At 44.0% G+C, this 24,381-nt stretch overlaps 4 protein-coding genes and 1 long non-coding RNA gene across 10 annotated transcripts; 1 reads left to right on the top strand and 4 right to left on the bottom strand.

Annotated features, from left to right (window-relative positions):
- Positions 1-20: 20 nt before the first annotated feature.
- On the bottom strand, positions 21-5,104 carry GTF2H3 (general transcription factor IIH subunit 3). Of its 4 annotated transcripts, none has more exons than XM_032127646.1 (13): positions 4,997-5,104; positions 4,594-4,673; positions 4,199-4,308; positions 3,467-3,630; positions 3,146-3,208; positions 2,888-2,926; positions 2,411-2,439; positions 2,252-2,326; positions 2,010-2,063; positions 1,712-1,780; positions 1,467-1,602; positions 1,348-1,384; positions 21-1,256 (listed from the first exon to the last, which is right to left on the bottom strand). In XM_032127646.1, the coding sequence occupies exons 1-13, from the start codon at positions 5,004-5,006 to the stop codon at positions 1,187-1,189; spliced, it is 936 nt and encodes a 311-aa protein (XP_031983537.1). In that variant the 5' UTR covers positions 5,007-5,104; the 3' UTR covers positions 21-1,186. The 4 variants fall into 4 exon arrangements, with proteins under 4 accessions (XP_031983537.1, XP_031983539.1, XP_031983538.1 ...); XM_032127648.1 differs by having other exon boundaries at positions 2,888-2,917; XM_032127647.1 differs by having other exon boundaries at positions 4,199-4,305.
- Positions 5,089-9,107, top strand: EIF2B1 (eukaryotic translation initiation factor 2B subunit alpha). The gene is made up of 9 exons (XM_032127651.1): positions 5,089-5,144; positions 5,250-5,351; positions 5,455-5,591; positions 5,682-5,798; positions 5,996-6,108; positions 6,750-6,818; positions 7,772-7,847; positions 8,038-8,163; positions 8,618-9,107. The coding sequence occupies exons 1-9, from the start codon at positions 5,132-5,134 to the stop codon at positions 8,771-8,773; spliced, it is 909 nt and encodes a 302-aa protein (XP_031983542.1). The 5' UTR covers positions 5,089-5,131; the 3' UTR covers positions 8,774-9,107.
- LOC116452848 lies at positions 6,815-8,042 on the bottom strand. The gene is made up of 2 exons (XR_004243615.1): positions 7,867-8,042; positions 6,815-7,563 (listed from the first exon to the last, which is right to left on the bottom strand). It is a non-coding gene; the product is annotated as an uncharacterized LOC116452848 (long non-coding RNA).
- Positions 9,108-9,222: 115 nt separating the features above from the next.
- Positions 9,223-16,826, bottom strand: DDX55 (DEAD-box helicase 55). 2 transcript variants are annotated; one of them, XM_032127644.1, is made up of 14 exons: positions 16,682-16,826; positions 16,345-16,479; positions 16,174-16,260; positions 15,511-15,602; positions 15,348-15,410; positions 14,572-14,721; positions 13,916-14,105; positions 13,679-13,761; positions 13,166-13,297; positions 12,142-12,234; positions 11,402-11,516; positions 10,534-10,702; positions 9,891-10,183; positions 9,223-9,461 (listed from the first exon to the last, which is right to left on the bottom strand). In XM_032127644.1, exons 1-14 carry the CDS (start codon positions 16,787-16,789, stop codon positions 9,297-9,299), a joined length of 1,875 nt encoding a protein of 624 aa, XP_031983535.1. In that variant the 5' UTR covers positions 16,790-16,826; the 3' UTR covers positions 9,223-9,296. The 2 variants fall into 2 exon arrangements, with proteins under 2 accessions (XP_031983535.1, XP_031983536.1); XM_032127645.1 differs by having other exon boundaries at positions 9,228-9,461; positions 16,345-16,395; positions 16,682-16,804.
- Positions 16,827-17,453: 627 nt separating this feature from the next.
- TMED2 (transmembrane p24 trafficking protein 2) lies at positions 17,454-24,145 on the bottom strand. 2 transcript variants are annotated; one of them, XM_032127642.1, is made up of 5 exons: positions 23,874-24,145; positions 22,449-22,641; positions 22,028-22,048; positions 20,026-20,133; positions 17,454-18,919 (listed from the first exon to the last, which is right to left on the bottom strand). In XM_032127642.1, the coding sequence occupies exons 1-5, from the start codon at positions 24,051-24,053 to the stop codon at positions 18,795-18,797; spliced, it is 627 nt and encodes a 208-aa protein (XP_031983533.1). In that variant the 5' UTR covers positions 24,054-24,145; the 3' UTR covers positions 17,454-18,794. The 2 variants fall into 2 exon arrangements, with proteins under 2 accessions (XP_031983533.1, XP_031983534.1); XM_032127643.1 differs by lacking the exon at positions 22,028-22,048 and having other exon boundaries at positions 18,547-18,919.
- Positions 24,146-24,381: the final 236 nt, after the last annotated feature.

The following is a 24,381-nucleotide window of genomic DNA, read 5'->3' as shown; positions in this document are numbered from 1 at the left end:
CAAAGCAATATCTGACCACATTTGAAAAAGAAACAGTTTTTATTACAAAAGTTTTATACAACGTAAATTATAAATACAGCCTTCACACAAAATGGCTTTTGGCAATGAAAAAAGTTTGCTTTGTTACATTGGCAAGCCCAGAAAAAACTGGCACTGCAGCTGTTACAGTGACAAAACCTGATGTGAATATCAAGACCTGACAAATTCCTGTATACACATTGGGAAGGAAAAAATAACTCGTCTTCTGTGTGGAAAAAAATTCCTCTCTATTCCTTTCAGGAGAAAGGTTAAACCACCAAATTATATAGGACTCTTTAGAAGGGGAGATTGTTTCTTTAAATGAAAGCCACGTTCAGGAGTACACGGCAGACCTTCCTGTCCTGCCATAAAAGACACAACCCCAAAAGTCTTTGTTCTTGCCAAATGTCAGCTGGAAACCCGCATATTAAAAATAAGAAGTGTGCCTGTTATCATATTACAACTACATTTTTTGTTTTCCAGTTTCAAAATAAAACCTTGAAGACTAACCGGCTAGGCTGCATTTATTGACGTTATTTTAAACAAAGGGAGGCCGTTTTATTCACAAATGAAGAGATACCAAATTGAGAAAGAAATACCACAAGGACAGTACAGTCACAGGAATATGAATACATGTGAGTGCACATGCAGGGCAATTAGCACCTCTTTTTTTTTTTTCCAAGTGGCTCACAAACCATCTTGAAAATGATGGCTCATATTGCCAGCAAGAAGCTGAAGTCCCTGAACAATGCAGTGCTACGATTCTGATCCTACACACTAGAAATGGGCATTCTGAACTTTACACCAACATACAGAAAGAATCGAAGCTTTCTTGACTTCAAAAATAACTCAGAAGTGTGAAACTTTGCAGTGACCAGAATAGCCTCAAATTCACAGGCCATGTCTCTTTACCAGGATGTAACTTCTTGTTCTTCTTACAGTTAAGAATTAGTAATTAAAACAGCACAGATTACATGGTCATACAGTGATTTTTTACTTACCAGGCTGCATAGAAGACACACATCTTAAATATTTATCCCCTAAGAAACAAGTAATAGCACAGCATACAATTCTCTTTCATATCCAATAAAAAGTGCCATCAGTTTCTCAAGTAGGTTCCATTCCATGGAATTACTGGAGGAGGTAATGATCTATTTACATAATGTTGCTATGCAGCTACCTTTAATTTCTTCTTCTTTGCTTTCATGACAGGTGGCAATGATATTTTGAAAGCAGTCCTGGAAAAAAAACATGGAAAAGCATCTGTCAGATAGACTGAACATATTCCCACACCCACCCTTGAAATACAAAGAATAAATAAACACTTACTCGCAGGTACTGCAGATAGGACTGAAGTTGCAGAATACTGAAACATCAAAGAATTGGCTTTCACTAAAATTGGTCATTCGAATGTACGAAATCAGACTGTTAAATATTTATAAGCTTACTTGACAAGCACACAGAGCACACGTAGCCAATTTCAATGAGGTTTCGATGACAGAAGCAGGCAGCTCTATAGTCAACATGAACAGGAGGTGGAAGGACGAGCTGTGATCTCTGCTCTTGATCAGGGAGAAAAACCCACTGCATGAATAGAGAAAAATATCTTGTGAATTGGACTGGTATTCCTGTATTACCTCATCAGTGAATATTTCACATCTGACACAGGAAAAGTGTCTTTTAAGTGACTTACCAACAAATATTGCAGAAGGGATGGCATGTGGGGCACTTTCAAATATATGCCACCCGTAATATCACAGGCCTGCAAAGCAGAGACAGTGACCAGATTGTTGTTTGATGACATTAACAGGGCATTTAAAATATCCACGTACTGCACAAGGCCTGCATGTCAGAACTGTCAGATCCACTGAACATATTTCCACATCCACTCTTGATTAAAGGAAAGAAAAGAGCTGAAGAACATGTTGAATTGTCTAAGTCAAGTATTTATGAGTTAATATAAATGGCAAATTAGAGCAGGAACTCTGTACCTGTTGTAGAAGACCTGAATCAGAGTCCAAGACACAGGCATCAATCAAAATACTCTGCAAGAGATGAAATGCATGAAGAACAAATTTAGCCAGAACCCACAAAGCCCCGTCAGTGTTACTGTCGTGACTTGTTCCCACTATAGATGCACTATAATTTATGTAATCATAAAGGAAACTAACAATTGTATTATCTTTGCACAGAAATAAAAGATAATATAAATGTAAAAAAAAGCCAGCTTCACCTGTTTCTGTGCGGCGAAGATCACATTCATGAAATTCATGTATTGCAATGCACTGTCTTCTGCAGCTTTTATGACCTAAATAAAACAACTCAAACTCCTTAGCCTACATATCACTGGATTTCAAGACTAAAAGAAAACTGTGACAGCAAAAGTTCTTACCAGAATCCTTGATTTAATTTCTTGATTGGCTAAGTATTAAAAAGAAAGAGAAATGCATCAGCACATTGTTTGTATCACCCTTTTAATTCTGTAGCATCTGACACCTCAGAATATCTTGGACATTAGATCTAAAAGGTCAGATAAAATACGTATATGAAACTATTTCCAGTCCCAGTGACAATTATCTATGGACTAATTCCTCTCAACCTCCAGTTACTCCAAGGAAATTCCAGTTACAGTTCCATTCACGGAAAACAGAAAAGCTCCCTAAGAAGGTGGACTAATGACCAAGTCCTTTAACTTGTTTAAACTGGGCAACTTCAAATGATCAGAATAAACCTCTACCTATTGGTGCCAATTTTGGAAATGGGGGTGTGTCAAAACATGCATATTTGTTTGTGTGTACATGTGCATTTATACCTGTTATTCAGATTAAAATATTTATTCAGGTATTGAAAACAGGAGAAGAGATGCTACCTTTTAGGTCTTTGCCCATCTTGTTGATATCTACATTAGCTGACATTAAGGAATCTACATTCCATTCTTGGAAATAACTCCATGATCCACACCACACATTCATCACCTTGGCCAGCACACATTTTGATAAGCACAGTTACCAGGCAAATGTTTCAGTTTTAAGTACAATAAAAAGCCAAGAATAGTAAAAATTATTATTATAAGAAACACTCTTAAGAACACACAAAGGTTTTGAAGATTCTGTGATCAAAAGGATACAACAAAGTGCTTTAGCAAGTGATCCTGCTAACAGGGTTTCTGTCTGCTGGCCCTTCATCTCAGCTGCAATACAAGAAAAGTTGCAAAAGTTACTTTTATATATAAAACCAGCTACTGAACCTGACAATACAAAATACTACACATTTTTATCTTTGGCAAATAATATTAATGCTGAGGCCTGAAGTGTCAAAAATAATAAACTCGTCTACTTTAAGCAAATTAAAATTCACGCAATGAAAATAGAGGACATTTCTACAACTCTTTGACAGTCCAAGTGTTTTGCAATTCTGCACATTAACCCTAGAATTTTCTTCTCCTTACTCTTTGTCATGAGGTCTTTAATCTCTTCTGCAATTGCATCGTTTATTGCTGTTAATAATTCATATTTTCCATCCTTGCTGCCAGAGCAATTAGATTCCATGGAAGGGCCTCCCTCTCCAAAGGGATCTGCAGCAGCCCAACGCTTCCCAGGGTACAGGAAACGGCTGAAACAGAGGAAAAACAAAGTATTCATGTTTTGTCTTTAACCTTGTAAGAAAAAATGCTATAAATGAACCAGCTGTAGATAGCAATCCTCTGAAGTTTAATTTAAAATCCTTTTAATACTTTAGACATTAAAGAGATTATGTAAGGCAGGTAACCTTCAACCTAATCTGGAGTAAAACCCACATTCAGCTCCCTCCTATCAAGACATCTCTTAAGAGAACTGGCAGAGATACCATGGCTGCACTTGGGGGTAGATCCTGAGACTCACAAACATCTGGGAGAAAAATATCCCCTAAACAGGGAACTTCTACCACTTGCATTGTTCCATTCCCCATATATTTATCATTCTCTTGTTCTCTCTATATATTTTAAGTCTATTTAAACCTCCCTTCTGTCTTCCAAGTCTTTTTGTTGTTTTGTAAGGCATTAAGATTCTTTCGTACATGGTTTCAGCTAATTTTTTAGGACAATGATATATTACACACTTTTAACTTGCACTCAAACAAGAAAATCAGGAGAAAGATACAGGAAACTTGAAACCTTTACACTGTTCAGAAGCAGCTCTACCTTTCCTGAGTGTGACTTGCTATTACAGCGAGTTTGTTGGTGCGATTCATGAGGAGGTGAGAGTTTCCCAGCACCATCACTGCATCGATGCATTTCGATAGGGTGAACTGCTGGAAAAAAGAATAGAGCAGATGTAGCACAATAACATTTACAGAAAACCAATTCAGCAGAAATCTGTGGAATGACGGCAGTTGAAAAAACTTGAAGATGCAGAAAGAGATGCTGTTATAAAAGCTCCAATGAATACAGAATGCTGGGTAGATATTTCAAAAGGTATTATGATACCCATTATACCTGCTTTAGCAAACAACATTAGCACAGTTCAGAAGTCAAAGAAAATGAGACAATTTCTCTCAGAAATGGCCATCAGCAGTTCCAGCGCCCAGAGCCCGTACCTCAGCCTCTCCCAGCGCCCTCTTCCCCCACCAGATCGGGTTGGTGTCGAGGATGATGACCAGCAGGCTCAGCTCATCATCTGCAAAGGGACCACACAGCAGCGTCACTCCGGGCCCCCAGAAGAGCGGTAAAGCCCCGGGGCCCCGCTCACGGCTTCTGCTTCCCCACAAGGAGCCCGAGCCCCGCCGGGGCACCCGCACACCCCGCCGGGGCACCTCAAGGAGCCCGAGCCCCGCCGAGGCACCCGCACACCCCGCCGCGGCACCCGCACACCCCGCCGAGGCACCCCCACACCCCGCCGGGGCACCCCCACACCCCGCCGGGGCACCTCAAGGAGCCCGAGCCCCGCCGAGGCACCCCCACACCCCGCCGGGGCACCCCGGCCCCGCTGCCGCCGCTCACCCGCGCTCATCGCGCCGGCCGGGCAGCAGCGGCTCCGGCGCCCGCAGATGACGCCCCGGCCCGGCGCTCCTCATCCGGGCACGCCCCGGCCCGGCCCTCCCCACGCCCCGGCGCGGCGGGCGGAGCGGAGCGGCGATGAGCACGGACGGTAACGGGGGCGGCCATGGGCACGGACGGTAACGGGGGCGCGGGGCAGCCGCGGGAGGAGCCGGGCCGGGCCGGGCCGGGCCTGACGCTCCCCGTTGCCTTTCAGACTTGATCGAGACGTTCAGGGCGCAGCTGAGGGACGACCCCGATGTCGCCTCGGCCGTGGCCGCCATCCGCGCGCTGCTGGGCTTCCTCAAGCAGGACCGAGGTGGGGCCGGGTCACCCCGCGGCGCCCGGCGGGGCTCAGCACCCGCTGAGCTCCGGGTGTCCCCAGGGCGAGGCCGTGACCGCGTGTCTCTGCCTGTCCCCAGGGGAGACCATCCAGGGCCTGCGGAACAGCTTGCGGGGCGCCATCGACACCCTGTCCCGGGTGGACTCCTCGGTGGCCGTGTCCTCTGGCGGGGAGCTCTTCCTGCGCTTCATCAGCCTCACCTCCCTGGAGTACTCGGTAAGGGCTGCCCCGCTCTGCCCTGCTCTGCCCTGCTGCTGCTGCTGCAGGAGCCTCCAGCCGCTCAGCGGGCATCCCGGTCTTTTCCAGGACTACTCCAAGTGCAAAGAAATCATGATCGAGCGTGGGGAGATCTTCCTGACAAAAGTCTCTCTCTCGAGGAATAAAATCGCCAAGCTGTGTCACCCTTTCATCAGAGATGGTGCTGTGAGTAGGCCGGGACAGGGTCACTCCTGTTCGGTTTTGCTGCTGCTTGCAGTGAGGGAGTAACAGGAGGGGAGAGGAGTCTGATGGTGGCTTCTGCACCACATTGTTCTGCACAACAAGCCGTGACACTACTAACAAAAGTAAAGGTTTCCCAAGGCTCGGCAAAAGTAACGTGTGAATTTTTTTTGTTCTGGCAGCGAATACTGACACACGCCTATTCCAGGGTGGTCCTCAGGGTGTTGGAAGCAGCTGTGGAGTCCAAGAAGCGATTCAGTGTTTATGTTACTGAATCACAGCCAGATCAAGCAGGGCAAGTATTCATTAATTTGGTTTTTATCTTGGTTAACAGGGTAAGTTATAGCTACCATCCAATTTGTCCTGCCCTAAGAAAAGCTGCTAGGCTTGGTTGGAGCATTTTAAATGGCACGTGTCACTAATATCACTTTGCTCTGGACAAGTGAAAAAAACCCTAAATAATATTGGTTATTAACTTCTCATACTAGATTCTCCAATTAGTGTTATCTAGGTTTTCCTCAAAGGCTCACAGACTTTCAGTCAGTGCCAGGCAACCTACTTTTCCCTTGGGAGATGGGAGACAACTGATTTATAATTGTCTCTTTAAGAAGTAGGCTAAAATAATCAGTATTATGCTAATCATAGCAAAGTAAAATATACAGCTAACAATGTCATTTGAAGATGCCAAATAATTACTTCAGAGCAGATATTGTTGCATAAGTGAAGGAGTAAACCCTGCACACTGGGTAACGCACATCACTAACAACACGTAGCACCACACCAACAATTCCTTCCATTTCTATACAATAACTTATTTTCTGTTCTACCAGCAGGGGTATGGGGGCAGTCACAGGTTTCAGTCTTTCAGACAATATTTTCCTTTCATTGTCTTTAAAAACAAAAGGATTTTTAAGGTCCAAACATTTTCTTTAATAGGCAAACAATGGCAGAAGCCCTGAGGAAGCTGAACATTCCCGTGACTGTGATTCTGGATGCTGCAGTTGGGTAAGTCTGGTCATAAATTTTAATATTTTTCATCACAATTTTATTATGATAGTAAGACAAAATAAACTTACATGTAAGTGTCTTGTTCAAACTCCAGAGGTTATTACTTGGTTTGTCATAGTCATCCAACAGGCTAAACAAGTTACACCTTTAGGTGCACAATTAGAATGTGTCAGCTACAACACATGCATTTGATTTTGCATTTGGAATGAAAGAAAGAACCAGACCTAAGAACTTGTACAGATCTGTAAAAAAGAACTGAGGTGCTACACAAAGAGGCCACTTTTTTCCTAATTTGCAGAAGTGTTACCATTTTGTGGTTTCTTAAAGCATTTTCTAAATTCCCACTGCTTCTTACAAGTCCAAAACATGAGAAAAGGAACAACTATAGTAAATCTGAACACCAGTAAGTTCAGAATGCCCAAGACTGCCTCCAAGGCACCTTGAATCTCAGGAAGCTGCTGGCTTGACTGGGCAAGTCTTCAAGATCTCCTTAGCACATTCAATCTATTCAAATTACTTAGTTGATGGCTTTCTTTTCACTTAACAAAACCCACTGGAGCGATGTCAGGAAAGGGGAATTGGATGAGGAGCATCCTGTGGATTTGGCCACGGTTATCACGGTGCAGTTACACTTCACTGTGTATCAGCATCCTATCACAGGCTTTTTTCTGTAGTTGAGTGTCATTCCCAGTCAGGGTTCAGCTTCTTCCAGCATTTACACAGTTGCCAGGGTCTGCTGTGGCTGGGGAAGATACGGCTACTTAATATTCCTGCAGGGAGCAGATGGAATCTCCCTCCAAGGATGTGTAACAGCATTTGGACATACAAGAGGTAGATGATACTAGTGCAGAAAATTGGAAGATTGCTTGAATTACTCATTTCTGTTCTGTTCAGCAAGTCATTTGTCCTATTACCCAGTAAGCCTTGGATTTTTTCCCCCCTTTTAACAGCTACATTATGGAGAAAGTGGACCTGGTGTTAGTTGGTGCTGAAGGTGTAGTTGAAAGTGGAGGCATTATCAACAAGGTAATTGTGAGTTTCTTACCTCATTCTGTAAACTCTGGACTTTTAAAGTTTGCTTTCTTTGAAGTGTTTCAGGCTTTTGAGAAGTCTCTTCCATTTGGATGTTATCCAGTAAATGTTAATTGCTGGAAACTGGGCAATATTGTCACGCAAGCACGGAGTCTGCAATGTTGTTTTCCATCTGTCTCCACAGATTGGCACCAATCAAATTGCTGTGTGTGCCAAAGCCCAGAATAAGCCATTTTATGTGGTAGCAGAAAGCTTCAAGTTTGTAAGACTTTTCCCTCTAAATCAACAGGACGTCCCTGACAGGTTTAAGGTAAGAGAAACTCCAGTTCTGTCTTACCCAGCTAAGGTGCACACTGGTGTGTCTGTGAAAAATTGTCCTCTGAGCATCTTTGTTTATCTGGATCTCTGTGCTGTGGTATATTATGGGGTTGCTCCATGGTACAGTCATGCACCAAACAGCCGTAATTTGTCTTGATACTGATACTCTGTTCCTAAAGCAGTTCATTTAGGGCAGGAGCCGCTGAGGGTAAGAAACAGTGAAACCAATGAACTCCAGAACTACAAATTGTACTTTTTACACAAGATAAAACAGCTGAGACCAAGTGGCACCAGTCTGTGCACTTGACATCATTCAGTTTTACCACAGACATCTGCTTGAGGCTGTAGCACTGCTCTTGCCCAAAGGAGGATTTAACTTGCAGTTGTGTAATAACTAATTGTTAATAACTAGTTGTTAATAACTAATGGTCTCTGTTTCCCTCTAGTACAAAGCAGGCACTCTGGAAACGGGTCAGAATCTAACAGAGGAGCACCCCTGGATTGATTACACCTCCCCATCACTGATTACACTGCTATTCACAGACCTCGGTGTGTTGACTCCATCAGCTGTCAGTGATGAACTCATTAAACTCTACCTGTAACTCAGAGACTGCCTGCACAAGGATGTGTCATCTTCAGTCACTATCAGGGTTCTAAGAACTTGCAAGATGATACATGAACATGGCAAGGAAACGACATTATAAGGATTAACGTAATTATGGACCACTATTGAAAAAATTCCCAAAGTTATTACAGCTTCTAAAGGCCACAACTAAATTATTTTAAAGAGGGGTGGAGTATTTTGATACTGTAAAATACAATACCTTATGGTGTATCCAGACTGATTTTGAGACGTGCTGTTACTGAGCTGTACCTGGTATGTACTTGAAAAAACCAAAATTAAAACATGCACAAGGCTGCTGATGGAAACCTGCAGCTCCTGCCACACCAGAGTGGTGCTTTTAGCTTTGTTCTCAACAACTGCAGGCTCTGTGTCTTTATGGATGCCAGGTCTCTCTATGAAGAAATTAGATCAGTTCTGTTCTCTGTATCATTTTTTAACAGAAATCCAGTTTTATTGAATAATCAGTGTTTTAATGTAAAAATGTGATTATAGAGTAACTGTCAGCCTTCAGACTCTATGTCCTCAACAGTTTCTGCTTTGAGCCTTTGGCTGCCTGTTAGTTTCTTCTCGAACTCTTCTTCACTAATTTTTCCCTTTTTTAATCTTTTCAAGAGTCTTGTGTCATTCAGCAACTCTTCCATATCCTCATCATCAATATCAGAGCCCTGTTGGCAGTTAAAAACAACAAATTAAACACAACACCAAAAGGTTTTCATTCTATGCAGTTCTATACAGAACACACGAGAAGACTGAACTCAGAGTTTGCCAGGAACATCCAAGCAGGAAATAATGTTCAATTCCTACCCAGGCAACTGAAACTCTCAGCTACACTTGCTGAAAATTGACAAAAGCACCCTCAGGCCACACTCCTGCACCTCTGAGAAATAAAAATCCTATTACTGACCAGCATCAGCGCTGAGAAGTTGTTTTAGTGTTTGGCTTTAAAAACCTCTCTAATTTTTTTAAGCTTTGCTTGTAAAAGTCCTAAAAAAGTTATTTTACAGCCATCAGTTCCACCACACTAAAATCCGAGGGCTCTCTGCCATTGGAAAGACTACAGTAATCACTTGCAGTTAAGGAATGGACACAGTTACCTCTTCACGCTTCCTTTTAGCTGTTACTTTCTTTTTCTTCTCCCTCTTGGCTTTCTGCTTTGACCATGCTTTATTCTTTACAAATTTCTTTTTCCCTTCGTTTTCCTCTCTTTCTTTTCTTTGTTCTTCTAATTTCTTTTGTCTCTGCTTTTCTCTGTTTTTATCCTTAAATGAAATGGAGTCTGTATTAACAGTGACTGGAGTAAAGTCTGGAAAACATTTTCCTCTTAGTTCAGGCATCTTTGGCATTTTTAACAATGCAAAACCTCTGGCAAGACTGGCAAAATCCAGATCTGTTGAAATAAAGATTATAAAGTCAGCTTCCTGCTGGATAAAAAGTTAATTTAACTGAGAAAGGAAAAAAAAAAGCCAATGTTACTTTAATGTATTGTTTGCACTCTATGCCTTAATATTAGCAACAATACTAAGTCAGTTTTATTTGTGCTTTTATGAGTTTGGTCAAGCTCCATAATTTAATGTTTTCTCTTAAGCTGCTTGAAAAAAATAGGAGTTTTGTCAAAATCTGATGGTGCAGAAAGTGACTTTGACATCCAGAATCAGTAGCTGAAGCTTGTGGACAACAACACTATGCTTTTGTTATCTGAGAAAAACAGTAAGAGGTACCAGCCCTGCTGGGAATTACCTTTTATCCGGAAGATCAGATTACATTCGTGTTTAGCATAAGCCTGGACGTAAGACACAAAGGCTTTCATCCCTTTCTCAAACACTGCCCTGTCAGCCAGGGCCATGGACTTCAGCTTGGGAAGAAGATCCAACACATTTGTCTGCGGTTTCATTTCCTGCATGGGACACTGGGAACCAGAAAATAAACAGCAAAATGAAAGGAAAAGTTCAACCAAATGATGTGAAATGCACTGTGAAACCTCAAACACACACTTCTTGCCCAGTTAATCCTCAGTCAGCTTTGAGCCCCTTTCCCTTTGGTCTCTCCAACACACCAGTTGCCCATCGGCCCCACACAGCAGCTCCTGGCCCAGCAGAAGAGTTCTCACACTGCAGCTCCAGAGAGGCAACATCTTCAGCTCTTGCTTTATCAAGCTCTGGTCTCATTAGGAGGTCTCTAGAGAATTCATACCATTAATCCCACAAGTGCAGGAGCAGGCATGAGAAATTGTAGGAGTTGTAAGTAAAGAGCAGAGAGGCTGCAGTGTGTGAGCTGGTGGTGGCAAGGCTGGGGCAGGACCGTAAGCCAGTGCTGCCCTTCAGCGAATGCTCAATTTATACCCTTAAGAACAAAAGCCTTTCCTACTCATTGTATCACATGTTCCTCCTACAAACCCAGTAGGTAACACTGAGCAATCATGTTCCAACAGACAGCTGCATTTGGTGATTAATAAGCAGCTCTTGTTTTCTTTTAGTTCTGCACCTCTGCTAAAACATTACCCATGTGTACGACCTCAAGTTCTAGAAATTCTGATTTCAAAGCTCCTATCAGTCAAGTCTGTGCCCTTGCTCTTTCCTGCTTTGGGGTAGAATAAAAGCCTACTCACCTTTTGGTTGATTGAGAGAAAGTTCACGTAGGATTCTTCCATGGGAAGCAAAAATACGAGTGCACTGCCCACGTTGCCGATCCGCGCTGTGCGACCACAGCGGTGCACGAAGGCACTGAAACAACCCAACAGGAGGAGAGCTCAGTCGGACTTGGAAGCATTAGGCAGAAAAAAGGGCAAACCTTGTGGGATGGAAAATACAGTGTGCTATGTGCCTCTGAACTAAACCAACAGGAATTAGCAAAGTGTAACACAAGAGACGTGTGGCAGCCCCACTCAATTGTTAGGCTAAAGCAAGGGGTGTCTGTTTTGGGAGTGAAGTTCAGGCAAGCTGTAGGAAGAATTATGACAGCTAAAGTTAAAATACATGGAAAAGCTCCTCTCCTGTGAGCTTTCCATGTACTATTCCTTGAAGAGCTCTGTCCCTGCTCTCATCTTTGTTCTCCTTCACCCCAGTGTCACCTCTCTCTCTTTCTCTGATACTCTCAAACAAAGCCTTACCCCAGAGTCACCTCTGCACACAGATGTAAGTGGCAATCACTCACCTGACTGACACACACACAACACAGAGTCATTTCAATTCACAGCAGTGACAACAAAAACCTCCCTTGCTTCTGCATTATTTTGTGTGTTCTCTCAGATTAACTTCCAGGAAGTGATTAAATGTGTTCCTGATTGATATCTGAACAGCACAGTAACAAGAAACAGAAAGAAAAGGTTCTCAGGATCTGAAGTTGTACCTGGCACTGCTGGGTGGGTCATACTGCAACACCCAGTGCACTTCTGGAATGTCGATGCCACGGGCCATCACATCTGTACACACCAAAATGCCCCTAGGAAGAAGAAAAAGTGGATTTTCATTAATCTGTCATTTGAGGAGAGCCAGCCTCCTCACAGCTGTGTGTTCTGTACCTTCACTGGAGAGTGAGGAATGAAACATTTTAAAACATTTGGGGTTTTTTAAGAGACTAAATATAAGATAATTGCAGCTTTCACCAACTAAAATTCTACATAACATTATGAAAATTATTGGGGTTTATATATATTACATTTCTAAGACAAATCAATTCCCTATTACAAATGCAAACTTTAAATCAGCACTGCATCCACCGCAGCTGAATGTACTGTAATAAATGTTTAATAAAAGACTTTAGACTTGAGTGACAATTTTAGCATGGCAAAACTGCCATGCTGTTCTTTCAAACAGCTGTTCTTACAATCTGCTGGTAATTTTTTTTCTCATAATACAAAAAGCTAAAACTCAGGTTCCATGCAATAAAAAAAATGACAGTTGATGAGGCAAGAGTTTCTTAACAGCATCCTGCAAAGCTGCCAAAGAACATTTCCCTGTGGGTAGGTTACAGCACTGCCATGTTCTTGTTCATACACTACTAAAGTAATATCCTGGGTTTCCACTCTGGTTACTAACCAGGAAAAGGTGATTTTTGCTATCAGTTTGGTTAAACATCAGGGCTAATGTGTGATTGCAGCAAGAGACAGTGCAGTGTGTCCACCTCCTGTGCTGCCACATGGATTATCTAAAGTAGGGTGGACATGCTCCAGTCACGTTTTCACTTTGTTTGTGGTCACACTTTGGGTACCTCAGCACAATTTGTGATATCATCAATACACTCAGAACCAGCCTGCAGCACCCTTCACCTGAGCCACCCTTCCACACTTCAGCAGCAGAAGAACAGTCAGACAAAACCACCTCCCCTCCCTATTTTGCCTGCTGGCTGGTTTAGCCCATTCCAATGTTCTCACCCTGGGAGCTTCCGAAATTCCGTAAAAATCTTGTTACGCTTGTGCTTCATTTTCCCATGAATGCTCATTATTTTCACCTGTTTAATTAGGGATTCCAAAGCCTTCCCATAGTATTCCACGCAGGCACACGTGCTGTTGTGATAAAGACAGGCATAAAAGCAAAACGTTATGCTGTATTTTTAATCAGGTTTAGATAGTCAAGCTAGAGTTTCCTAAGATCTTTCAAAAATATACACTATTTTTATTTAAAACATGCACATAACTTTTATCATTAACATATAAGCATCTATCATGTCTTACTTTAAAATGCATATAAAATTTATGTTTTGCTTAATAACGCAATCCTGACATGAAGCAATGATTAATCTCTTTGTAGGCACCATATTCTAAAAAACAGCTCTCAAAATTAACCGCTTTGAAAATAGTTGTGTCCTTTGCAACAAAGGGCACAGTTTTGGAATTTAAGTAATAAAACACCAAACTATTCTCACAGTGAAACACAAACAGAATTACCTGAAAAAGACCAGATGTTTTTCCTGTTTGTGCTGCCGAAGAAAATGCACCAGCTGGTTAAATTTTTCATCTGCCTTGCAGATCTAAACAACGCAAAAGAGAAGAGGGAAGTTAAAAAACGGACTTCTGGCTCCTCTGTTAACGTGATCCTAAGTGGCCAAGACTTAAAATCTTATTGACAGAACCAGGAAAAAAAGGAGAGGGAACAAGAAGCTCTGTCAGAGCCCAGGTTCCCACCATGTAATAGTTCTCCAGGCGCGTTGGGGTCTTCTGGGTGTTGCTGGCTGCCACTCCCTTCTCCTTGACCGAGATGCGGACGGGATTCCGCAGGCCTGCTCTCACCAGGTTCTCCACCTCCTGAGTCTGAGTAGCTGAGAACAGACCTGTCCTTCTCTGCTTGGGCAAAAAGTCCAGAATGGCATTTAAGCTGCAAGTAAGCACATGGAAAATGTAACTGTCCCAAGGCTACCCTCAGGAAAAGGTTTCATCGCTGGAAGTTGGAGTTTACAAGCAAAATAGGCTTTGTTATCATACGACAAACTTCTACTGAAATAATGATCTTAACTTTGAGAGAAAGAAAATAGAGATCAAAGCTTATTGGTTAAAGTGTTTTAAGCCATTCTGGTGTGTAAACAATGATATTCAACCAAGCACTAATAGAGATACGCTAATATACATCTCAACAAAGGAAACTCTGTATTCATCAAGGCTCCACATTTCCTGATTCTCTTCTCCCTTAGCAACCGCTTTGTGTAGTTACAGAGCAAAGATGAAAGAACAAAACAGAACAAATCTAACTTTGGAGGTCATTGCAGGCCACGTTCAATCACATCCATCATACAGGAACTCATTTAAAACCTCAGAAGAACCACTAGAATTTATTATTTCAATACCTTGCTTCAAAGCCCATATCTAGAAGTCTGTCTGCTTCATCCAACACCAGCACATCCAGAGCCTTCACACAGCTTGCAAGATCCAGCCCGTCTGCTTTTCTCCTGAACAGATCCTCCAGGCGGCCCGGGGTGGCCACGATGATGTTCCCACTGTTGGTGAACACACACAGAGCAATTCCCTAACTACAAGGTGAGCAGTTTGGGAGAACTCCTAATGCTGTTATCACAGCATAAGCCTGCCCTGCATTCTTCAATGAAACAATTTCATTTTGTCACTTCTAACTGCATTCATATTTCGGTGCCTCTCAGATGCCGTGGGATGGGGGAAAAATGCCCAGGTGAAAGCACATCCCTCGTGGCAACAGAAGTTTAGAATATAATCAGCAAGTATGGAAAGCAAGTATCAGCTACAGGAAATATTTGGTACCTCCATGCAAAACCCAGTGGCAAATATGACTCCTTCAAAACTTCATCATCAGTATCAGCACCAAACAATTTCAGGAAATTAATGAGCAGGGAGAAGTGAAATATTCACTGAAGACACTTTTCAGCCCTGCTCTTCACTCAAACAGCAGATAAATGGTGCTGATGTCACTTAAGAGCCTCTTCTCAAGCTGTACCTCACTCCAGGAACAGACCCCACAATTTCCCAGCACACCCCAACAGATTCTGGCAGCACCATCCCATGCCAGCACCAGCAGGACCACAGCTCTGATCTGAAAACCCTGACAAGGGGAAAACCACAGCTCTGAGACACTGACAAACAAACAACTCACCCATGCTCCTTAAACTTCTCAACATCTTCCATGGGGTTCCTTCCACCAATTAAAAGAATCTGACTAAAACAATAAAACAGGAAGATTTGAGTGATCTTTAAGTTTTGCTGGTTCATGAGTGACAGAAGGAACTATGGTCATGAAAACCATGAAGCTCACTCACCTAAACATGGGGAAGTGTTTTGTGAAGTGTGACAGCACCTCATCAATTTGAATGGCCAACTCCCTCGTTGGTGTGATAATTATAGCTCCAACCTGCACATGAAAAACAGGAATTTGTGGGGGGAGAAAAGAAAGATTTGGACAGAATTGTCCCTTACAAGCTAAGTGAATATGAGCCATGATTTTGAGTTTGGTTTCAGACAAAATATTTCCACAGAAATACAGTAAAATATAAAAAACATCCCAAAATATCTCTGAAAGATTTTATACCAAGGTGCAAAATATCTGCTCAAACAGCAGTGTCTAATAATGACATTTAGCAGCAAATGACAGTGAAGTTCTCTGCACACTAAAATGTATTCAAGGTCAATGGATGCTAAAAAGCATTCAATGCCTCTTGCAGTACATCAGTGTATTCCATATCTTAGGACATTTTTCTAACAGCTCAGAACCTGTTTTGATCATGACAAAGAAGAATCTAAGTGCAATGAAAGCCCCCCAAACTCATTTTCAAGTTTTAAACAGTTTATTGTTACTGTTACACCAAAGAGCTGAGCACACAGTCACTGTGTGTGTGTGCCGTTTTCCTTACAGACACTTTTTTTGAAGTCCTCAAATCTTATTGGCACATCATAAAAATATACTCTGAATATTTTAATCTCACCTGCATTTTCTTTAATTTTTCTTCCCGTCTGAGAAGAATTTCCAGTATGGGAATCACAAATGCCAACGTTTTCCCACTGCCTGTGACCTGTGAGAGTGGAAACAGCGTCAGCCCTCCCTCAGCTCCAGAGACAAGCCAGGAAAACAACGAACTGGACGAAGGAAGACTCACCGCTTCTGCAGCCACATCTTTGTTACTCATGAAGAGCGGGATGGTCGCAGACTGAAAAAAGAGAAGCATCACATAAGCAGGTGAATCGGTGGTAAATCTCACAGAGGTGAAACTCCTCCGAGACATCAGAGCTCGCTGTGAACATCACCAAAGCGGAGCCGGTGAGAAAGTCACGGATGCGGCTTCTCTCGCTGCTACAGGATCCGGTGACTGCTGCGACCGCGGGGCTGCGGCCGCGGCACCGCCACTGGCCCGGCCCAGGCGCTCCCGTCACCGCCCGCGCCCTCCTTCCTCAGCCCGGCCTCCCCGTCCCCGGGAGCGCCGCGGGCCGCCGCACCTGCACCGGGGTCATTTGGTGGAAGCGGAGCTCCCGCAGCGCCCGCAGCACGCCCGGGCTCAGCGGCACCGGCAGCGAGCCCCAGCCGCCCTCAGTCACCGCCTCCATCTTGGCCGGGCGGTGTCACCGCCCCGCCGCTCCCCCGCCCCGGGGCCGCCGCGGCGGGGCTCTGCGGAAACACACACCGCGGCACCTCCCGTTCCGCGGCACATCAGTTCCGCCAGCCCCTGCCACGCTTCGGCTCCGTAGCAAACAACAAAATTTGGATTTAGCAAAAAATTCCTATTTTTATGGCGAGCTGCCTACCGCAGTTAAGTACTTCTGCGGGTCATACAGCAGCTCTGTGCCACCCGACTACCCAGAACCTAAGATACAGGTTCAGAACTACCTGAAGTTTATTCTACCTGCCCACGAAGTGGGAGGGTCTCTGGATAAATTCCTGATGGTCTAAGAAAGCAGGGAATCACAGAATCGTTTGGAGTCATCCAGTCCGAGCCCCCTGCTAACGCAGGGTCACCTGGAGCAGGTGACACAGGAACAGATCCAGGTGGGTTTGGAATGTCTCCACAGAGGGAGAATCCACGACCTCCCCAGGCAGTTCCAGTGCTCTGCCACCTTCCATGGAAAGTTCTTCATCATGTTGATGTAGAACATCTTGTGGTTTAGTTTATGGCCATTACTAAACAAATACTTTATAAGAAACCCTTTGTGTTAATCTGTACTTCCTTAAAGCATCTAAGAAAAAAAAAAAAAAACAAAAAACCAAAGCTGCTTCTTTTTTTTAAAGAATTTGTTTATTTATCGAACCTGGGTCATATTTAGATTCACGAGCAATTTTTAAATGTACATCTTAGAATTCAATTTTCAGTGTTTTACACAAAAATATTGGCACACAACAGTTGCAATAAGGTGTAACAGCCACCTCTCTGAAGAACTGCTGCCAAGTGTTTGCCCGAGGTTGAAAAAACTTTACCTGGAACATGAAAACCTGTAACAAATTTTAAATTAATTGTACAAAACTGTTGTGTGTTACTTGTAGAGGCTCCCCCCTGGAAAAGACCCCACCCCACCCCCAAAAATGATTACAACTAATATACATCAGTCACAACATAATCCTGGCTCAGCACCCACATCAGACGCTTCTTAAATTTTTAAACCAATCATCAGATAACCGAGGAAAGTAACTTTATACAAAAACAAATCTACATGTGCCTGAAAAAAGAAAACACACCAGTATTTAGCATTATGCTAATTCTGATCAGATAATGGCAGAGTTTGCCACTGCACTTAAATACAAGGGCTGCATAGCGTGGATTAAACCCCCAGAATCCGGAACCCTTTGGCCTCAGGAATCCAGATTTCCTGAACACTTATGCCCTGGGCACCGGGCAAACAGTCTGAGCTTTGGACCTGCAAAAGCCAAAGGGTTCACGAGTGTTTGCCAAGACACTGCACACAATTGGCTTCCAAATAAAACCTCTGCGAGACTAAAAACCGTGTAAGGGACATTTGGTGATGAGCGGAGAAAGAGCATTTTCGTATCATCTATTGAATTTAAAAGAACTTTGGGAAGAAGTTGATATCATTAAGACAGTTGCTGATGACAATCTTTTAAATAGCAACTAGGTATGGATTTTAAACTTTTCCTTGGCAGTTTATGTGAGTGGAGAAGGGATTATTTCAATTTCAGAACACCTACTGCAGGGTTAAGGATGTAAAAATGCAAACAGTCACGTTAGGGCCTTGTACCGTTTCCCTGGAACTGCAAGTGCTTATGGAAACAGGGAAAAAAGTTAGAAAAGACAGAGCAGCTTGTTACTAGAGTGAGTTACAGAGTTTGCAGCTTGCCTGGACCTCGCTTAGCACACAGAGTGGGCAGATCTCAGTGGAAAAAAAAATGATGCCAATAAAGTGACAAGATTTCAGCACAGCTTTTGCTACAGAAGATATATAAAAACAATTCTTTTTTTTTTCTTTTTTTAACTAGGAAGGAACATAAGCAAATAAGTTTTACAGTTCAGTAAAGAGGGTTCAGAAACTAAATGACTTTTTTTTTTTTGTGACCAGGATGTTTGGTAAAGAGTGAACTGAAATCCAGGACCACAGAAGGATCTTAGACCACCCTTCGGACTTCAAAAAACCTCTTCAGGTAGTAGATTTGTCCCAGTGTCATGGCAACTAGTACAAGGGCTTCAAAGAATGACCAAAGAACCACTCTGCTGTTTGTGTTGTCATTAACTGTTGGGGGAAAAAAAAAGAAAGAAAAGTAGTAAGTAACCAAGCATTTAAACTTAAAACACTCTGCCATGGAAGCGGAACACTGCACATGAAGCACTGGGGTTTGTGTTGTGTCATTACAGGTGTCCCAGAACGGCCCTGCAGCCTCAGAGATGAGATCTGAGGGGGGGATTTTTCTGAACAGTTTGGTTTTAAACCCTCTTTGGACATACACTGCAGCATCTTTCTCTATTCTGCCCACCTTACAAGTTTCTGGCCTCTGAGATGCTGAAGTTAAGCAGGTCTAATCTCTGAAGGGTGACCATCTCTGGTTCTAAACACTCAGATTTTTCTTAAATCCAACCATTAGTAACAAATGTCACAAAACTGGAGATATTCATAGCTTCAAATAATTGAGGAGACAGTGCTTTTATCTAATGTTGTATTTTCACATTAAAAAGAATTGCCCTTGATTCTCTACCCCATGAAAGTAACAGAAGTTCTGCTCTATTTCAACAAAATGTTTAAAAAAAAAGACTTTGGCTCAATTATTAAACCACATCCACTTCAAGGGTGAAGTAATAGTTCAACCAAAGTCTATCCCTGAGAATCAAATCATGGAATGGTTTGGACTGGAAGGGACCTTAAAATTCATCCAGTCACACTCCCTGCCATGGACACTTCCAGAGATGGGGCTGCCACTACTTCTCTGGGCACCCTGTGCCAGGGCCGTACCACACTCACAGGGAGGAATTTCTCCCCAGTATCTGATCTAAACCTCCTCTCGGTTTAAAACCACCCCCCTTGTCCTGTCCCTGCATGCCCTTGTACATGGATAAATAATATCATCACTGCTATCTCCATGAATGCATCATTCCAGCAGCTACAGAATTGACACCACTTAAGCAAATGTTATTTTGCATAGCAGCCCTCATTACATGAGGGGAAGCCAATTTAAAGATGACTGCAAGCAACACCTACATTCTTTACTCTATGGGCAGGCCCTTCAGGATTTAAATTATTACTTTTTAAGTCACTTGGAACAGCTTTCATGGACTCATATTTAAATGGCCATTTACAAGCTCACTGCAGAGGGCAGAAGGCATTGACTGAAGTCAGACACGTACTTGCTCTATGTATTCTTTCACGGACTTCCATGTACTCCTGTTCGTGCTTCACAGCTGTCATGGCCACTGCTAACTCGTTAATCATCTCCTCGAGCTTGTTCTGATGAGCTGCAGAATAATTTCAGAAGCATCAGAAAGTCTGTCAGTGACTGAAAGAACAATTTTAACGAATTTATCAACAGTTAAACGTTAATTTCCTGCTGCAGAAGTTCTGACAAACGCAGCCAGTACAGCTGAACACTTTCTATCCTTACAGCCAAGTTCAGTTTTTGTAGCACCACTTTCCCTAAAGTGTCTCTGTGGCATTTAACAAGTGGGAAAACATTTCTCCATATCCAAATAGGAGGAGACAAACAATTCAGACTCACTACAGACCCCGTATTTCCAGTGTGCACATACTTTTCCAGAAAAATAGAATGGAAGAGCGCATGAGATCAATACCACACACTAACATCTATTTTCATATCATCCAATATATTCCAAGCAAATTATCTGAACATGACAGCTTTTCCTAGTTGTTAAGCTTGCAAAAATAGAACGACTGAGAATTTAGCTTAAGATCATGATGCTGGCAAATCATGAGATCACTTTCTGAAGCAAAAAATCACAGCCTGTGATCTTCAGGTTTAGCTGAAGCCCAGCATTCAGAGGGCACAATGCCCAGGGGGCCTGGCACAGGCTTCATTTCTGGTGCGTTGTGAAAGCAGGAGAGGAGTTAAATACCAAACCAGTAACACAAAACCAGCTTGATGCAGTTCAGCAAATGGAAGGCTCAGCAATCTAAGATTTAGTGGTTTGACTGTCAATCACAGGATCTTTTCAACACATCCACGCTCAAAGAACTGTCCACTCACAAATTTATAGATTAGGCAAGTCATTTGCAAAGTCTTCTAGCATCAGGTTGAGATATCATTCCACAGACATGCCCTGGGCAACCAGCTCTCTTAAAAAGTCACAAAACCCAACACATTTTCCTTTCAAGGGACATCCTTGACTTGGAAGTTACCTTACTACAGTTTTATTTGTAAATTAAGTGTTTCAGATCACAGTCTGAAAACAGAGCTATTCAAAACACACACCCTGTGGGGAACAGTCAAAAAGGAGGACCAGAGAACAACACTCGTACAAGTTACAATTAAAATCTAAATAGTTGTGCAAACCACACTCACTTTGCTAATATCACAAATCTCTTATTTTCATGGCCAACTGGTCACTGCAGTAAGTGCAGTTTATTAGTAAGAGAAGAAACTACAGTTGCAGTAGTCTAAACACACTTGAAAAAATTCACTTCAGAAAATTGTCTTCTTGCACTAATATTCTTTACAACAGATATATGCAGACTCAATGAAAGATTTAAGTGAGTCTTTAAAACAAAAAACCAAAGTTAGGAATGTGTTACTTTTTAAGTGACATCAAGCACTCAGTGCCCTCAGTTATTTACTCGCTAAAATAGAAAACAAGAATTTATTGCCTTTCTAGCTAGAGTTAGTGATATCTAAGTAAACTTTATAACTTGCTATGCAATACATTCACTTTTTTATAGCAAATGACAAGTCTGAATTTTTCCCCTGATACATCAGTAATAATTCATAAACCTACAAGCAGCTTATTGCTTCCAAAAGCTCTTGATTACTCAACATCCCCTTTAGCAACAGAAAGCAAACACTGCCAAAAACATCCAGCGTTCTTGGATGTTCAGTGTTTCAGTTCAATTTCACCTAAACTGATTAAATCTTCTGTCAGCCATAAATAGCCACCTGAAGACAAACTGCCATGGCCAGTGCAAGGACCTGATCCCAAGAGCTGCTCAGGGTATAAACCTGCCAGTGGGAGCCTGCAGGTGCTCAGCATTGCTCAGAATCAGACCTTTTAGGTAGTTTATTAAAAAGACATTCTCATGCTACAAACCAATGTTACAGAGAAAAAGCCAAGTTAGCTGTTAGTGAATGAACATGTGCCAGAGACAAGATGCTAAGGAGCTTTCAAAAAGCAGTCCACATACCATCCCAGGTATCTCCACCACCTAGAGGAAAGTGTAAGAGATGAACACAGGTACAGGACAAAAGGCTGCAGATAAAACAGTCATTTACACAGCTAGGGGAAAAGTTTTGTATTAGCACATTTACCAACTGAGGCATGGAGAAGGCTACACACTGCTGAGCCTACTGGGAACCAGAGCATGGCACTGATGAAGAGCTAAAGGATGGAAGCATTAGTTTCTGCAGATGGCCAAGGGGTTCTCTGGTGATTTTGCATTAAATCGTGTAACGAGGCCTAAAGACATCCACTTTAGCTGTGCAAGAGAACAGCTAATTACCCCTGAAGGAATGGGAATCCTGAGAGCCCTACTCAATTTCACAGGTCATGCAAGTAGGGAAAAGCTCCCAAGCTGGAGCTGATTTCCTCCCAGGACTCTTCCTCACCTTCTGTCTCCATGTCTTGCCCCTTTGGAGCTTCCCCGATATCGATAGTGAACATCACTATCTTGGGAGTCATGGTGGACATCCTGTTGCTAAAGCAAAACTTGTAAGTTCCATCCATGTGGGCAGCAAAGGTGTATTTTCCACTGGACTCTCGATCGCCTTTATAAATGCCTTTATTATCGGGCCCTGTAATCTGCGTGGGGAAAACAGAGAAGCACACGTTTGTATTTCAAACACACAGGTTTCACATGCACCATCACAGCACTGCCAGCACGCTCTGCACTCAGCCAGGCACCAACACCATCTGTAATCTGGCTGCTTTGGCACACTTCAGTCTTTCCCTCCCACAACCCACTGGTGCAGTTCCCTGCACAAAAATCTCTTTTAAAAAACCCCACAAACTTCTTGGCAAAGAAAGTCATACAAAGCCTCTCTCCCTGGCCTCCTGTGGTTGAGATAAGCAGTCAAGAACAAGTAAACCACAAACCCTGGCTGTTTGTCAAATTAACAACTGCAAGGGAAATGTTATCTCTGACGTCTGAAGGAAAACAAAAAGGAAAAAAACACATTCTCCAATCGACTTTAGACACACATTTGGGCATTGTTGCAGTTACCATTTCAAATGGACTAAAGACCTGAGTTCTGAGCTCTCAGGGTCACTGTGATACTAAATTCCCATCCCACCAGGCCAAACTGCTGCTGAGCCTCCACTAATGACACATGAAGGGATCTCACAGCTTCCAGACCCTGTCCTAGGTCACAGCCATTTTGAACTGTTACAGGACTCCCAGCAACAACTCCCATGTCTGTGATATCCCAAACAACTCTCTGCTCTGTAACACGATGAAAGCAATTCTTACTCAGTATCCTCTACTGATTTGATACCTCTTTGAAGATAAGTATTCGCTCAAAACTTTCCCGGTGCCACCCACCCTAATTAAAACCAACACCTCTGGATCCAAGGGGAAGCACGCTGCTCCTCAACAGGCAGCACCTGATTCCAGAGAGCAACCCTGGTCATTCTTCCCGCCAAATACCTTACTATGACGAGGCTACACCGAGAGAAGTGAGGACGAAAATCCCAAGGGAAAGGTGGACACATCGAGCAGCACAGCCTCGTGCAGCAGTGGCAGAGACGACACCCAGCACGAGCACCCGGGCCTGCCCAAGGCCGCCCACGCCGGGCCGTGGGTGCTCCCGCCGCACGGAGCTCCCGCAGCGCGGCGGGTCCGCCCCAAGCCCCGGAGGGCGGGCCCGGCCCCGCTCCGGACCACCCCAAACCCCCGCGGGCGGGCGTGATCCCGCTCCTGACGGTGCCTCCGCTCGCCCCCGGGGGGACCCACACGCAGCGGGGCCGCAGCGCGCGGGGCCCGGTCCCGGGACGGCCCCGCTCCCCAAGGTCGGCCCGCGCCGCCGCCGCCGCACCTCCACGTCGATGTCCAGGAAGCCGCCCTCGGCCACCTCGAAGATGAGCCCCATCTTGGTGCCGGACGGCACGCGCTCCAGGAAGCACTCCTCGGCGTGCGCGTCGATGCTGACGAAGTAGGCGGCGGCCGGGGCCGCCAGCGCGGCCACCAGCGCCAGCACCGCCCGCACCGGCGACATGGCGGAGCGACCGGCGGCGGCACCGAGCGGCGCTTCCGGCCCGCGCCGCGCCCCTTCCGGCGCACGGGGCCGCCGCTCATTGGCCACCGCCGCCCCGCTGCCACGTACGGGCTGCGCTACGGCGGCCGCCGGGAGACAAAGGGCAGCGGGACCGCCACAGCGCTGGGGCAGCGCCCGCGCGGCGCGGGAGGCGAGGCCAGCGCGCGGGAGCAGCCAATGAGCGGGGAGGAAAGGCGGGGCGGGGGCAGCGAGAGCCAATCGGAGCGAGGCGCGGGGAGCGAGGATGAGGGGGCGTTGCCCGGCAACGGGGCGGTGCGAGCGCGGGAGG

Source organism: Corvus moneduloides, chromosome 18, assembly GCF_009650955.1.
Source record: "Corvus moneduloides isolate bCorMon1 chromosome 18, bCorMon1.pri, whole genome shotgun sequence".
NCBI lineage: Eukaryota > Metazoa > Chordata > Aves > Passeriformes > Corvidae > Corvus > Corvus moneduloides.
Note: the sequence above shows the minus strand (reverse complement) of the source record. Positions and strands in the feature narration are given on the sequence as shown.

Coding starts and splice junctions, on each gene's coding strand:
- GTF2H3 (XM_032127646.1), bottom strand. Junction 3,631..4,198: donor GCAAGTCACACTCAGGAAAG/GTAGAGCTGCTT, acceptor CCTCTGTTTCAG/CCGTTTCCTGTACCCTGGGA. Junction 2,927..3,145: donor ACTTGCTAAAGCACTTTGTT/GTATCCTTTTGA, acceptor CCTTAATGTCAG/CTAATGTAGATATCAACAAG.
- TMED2 (XM_032127642.1), bottom strand. CDS start 24,053: ATGTCGCCGGTGCGGGCGGTGCTGGCGCTGGTGGCCGCGCTGGCGGCC. Junction 22,642..23,873: donor TCCTGGACATCGACGTGGAG/GTGCGGCGGCGG, acceptor TTCCCCACGCAG/ATTACAGGGCCCGATAATAA. Junction 20,134..22,027: donor TGGTGGAGATACCTGGGATG/GTATGTGGACTG, acceptor ATTATTCTGCAG/CTCATCAGAACAAGCTCGAG.
- EIF2B1 (XM_032127651.1), top strand. Junction 5,592..5,681: donor TCACCTCCCTGGAGTACTCG/GTAAGGGCTGCC, acceptor GGTCTTTTCCAG/GACTACTCCAAGTGCAAAGA. Junction 7,848..8,037: donor GTGGAGGCATTATCAACAAG/GTAATTGTGAGT, acceptor CTGTCTCCACAG/ATTGGCACCAATCAAATTGC.
- DDX55 (XM_032127644.1), bottom strand. CDS start 16,789: ATGGAGGCGGTGACTGAGGGCGGCTGGGGCTCGCTGCCGGTGCCGCTG. Junction 13,298..13,678: donor AAACATCTGGTCTTTTTCAG/GTAATTCTGTTT, acceptor TTATCACAACAG/CACGTGTGCCTGCGTGGAAT. Junction 12,235..13,165: donor GAATTTCGGAAGCTCCCAGG/GTGAGAACATTG, acceptor TCTTCTTCCTAG/GGGCATTTTGGTGTGTACAG.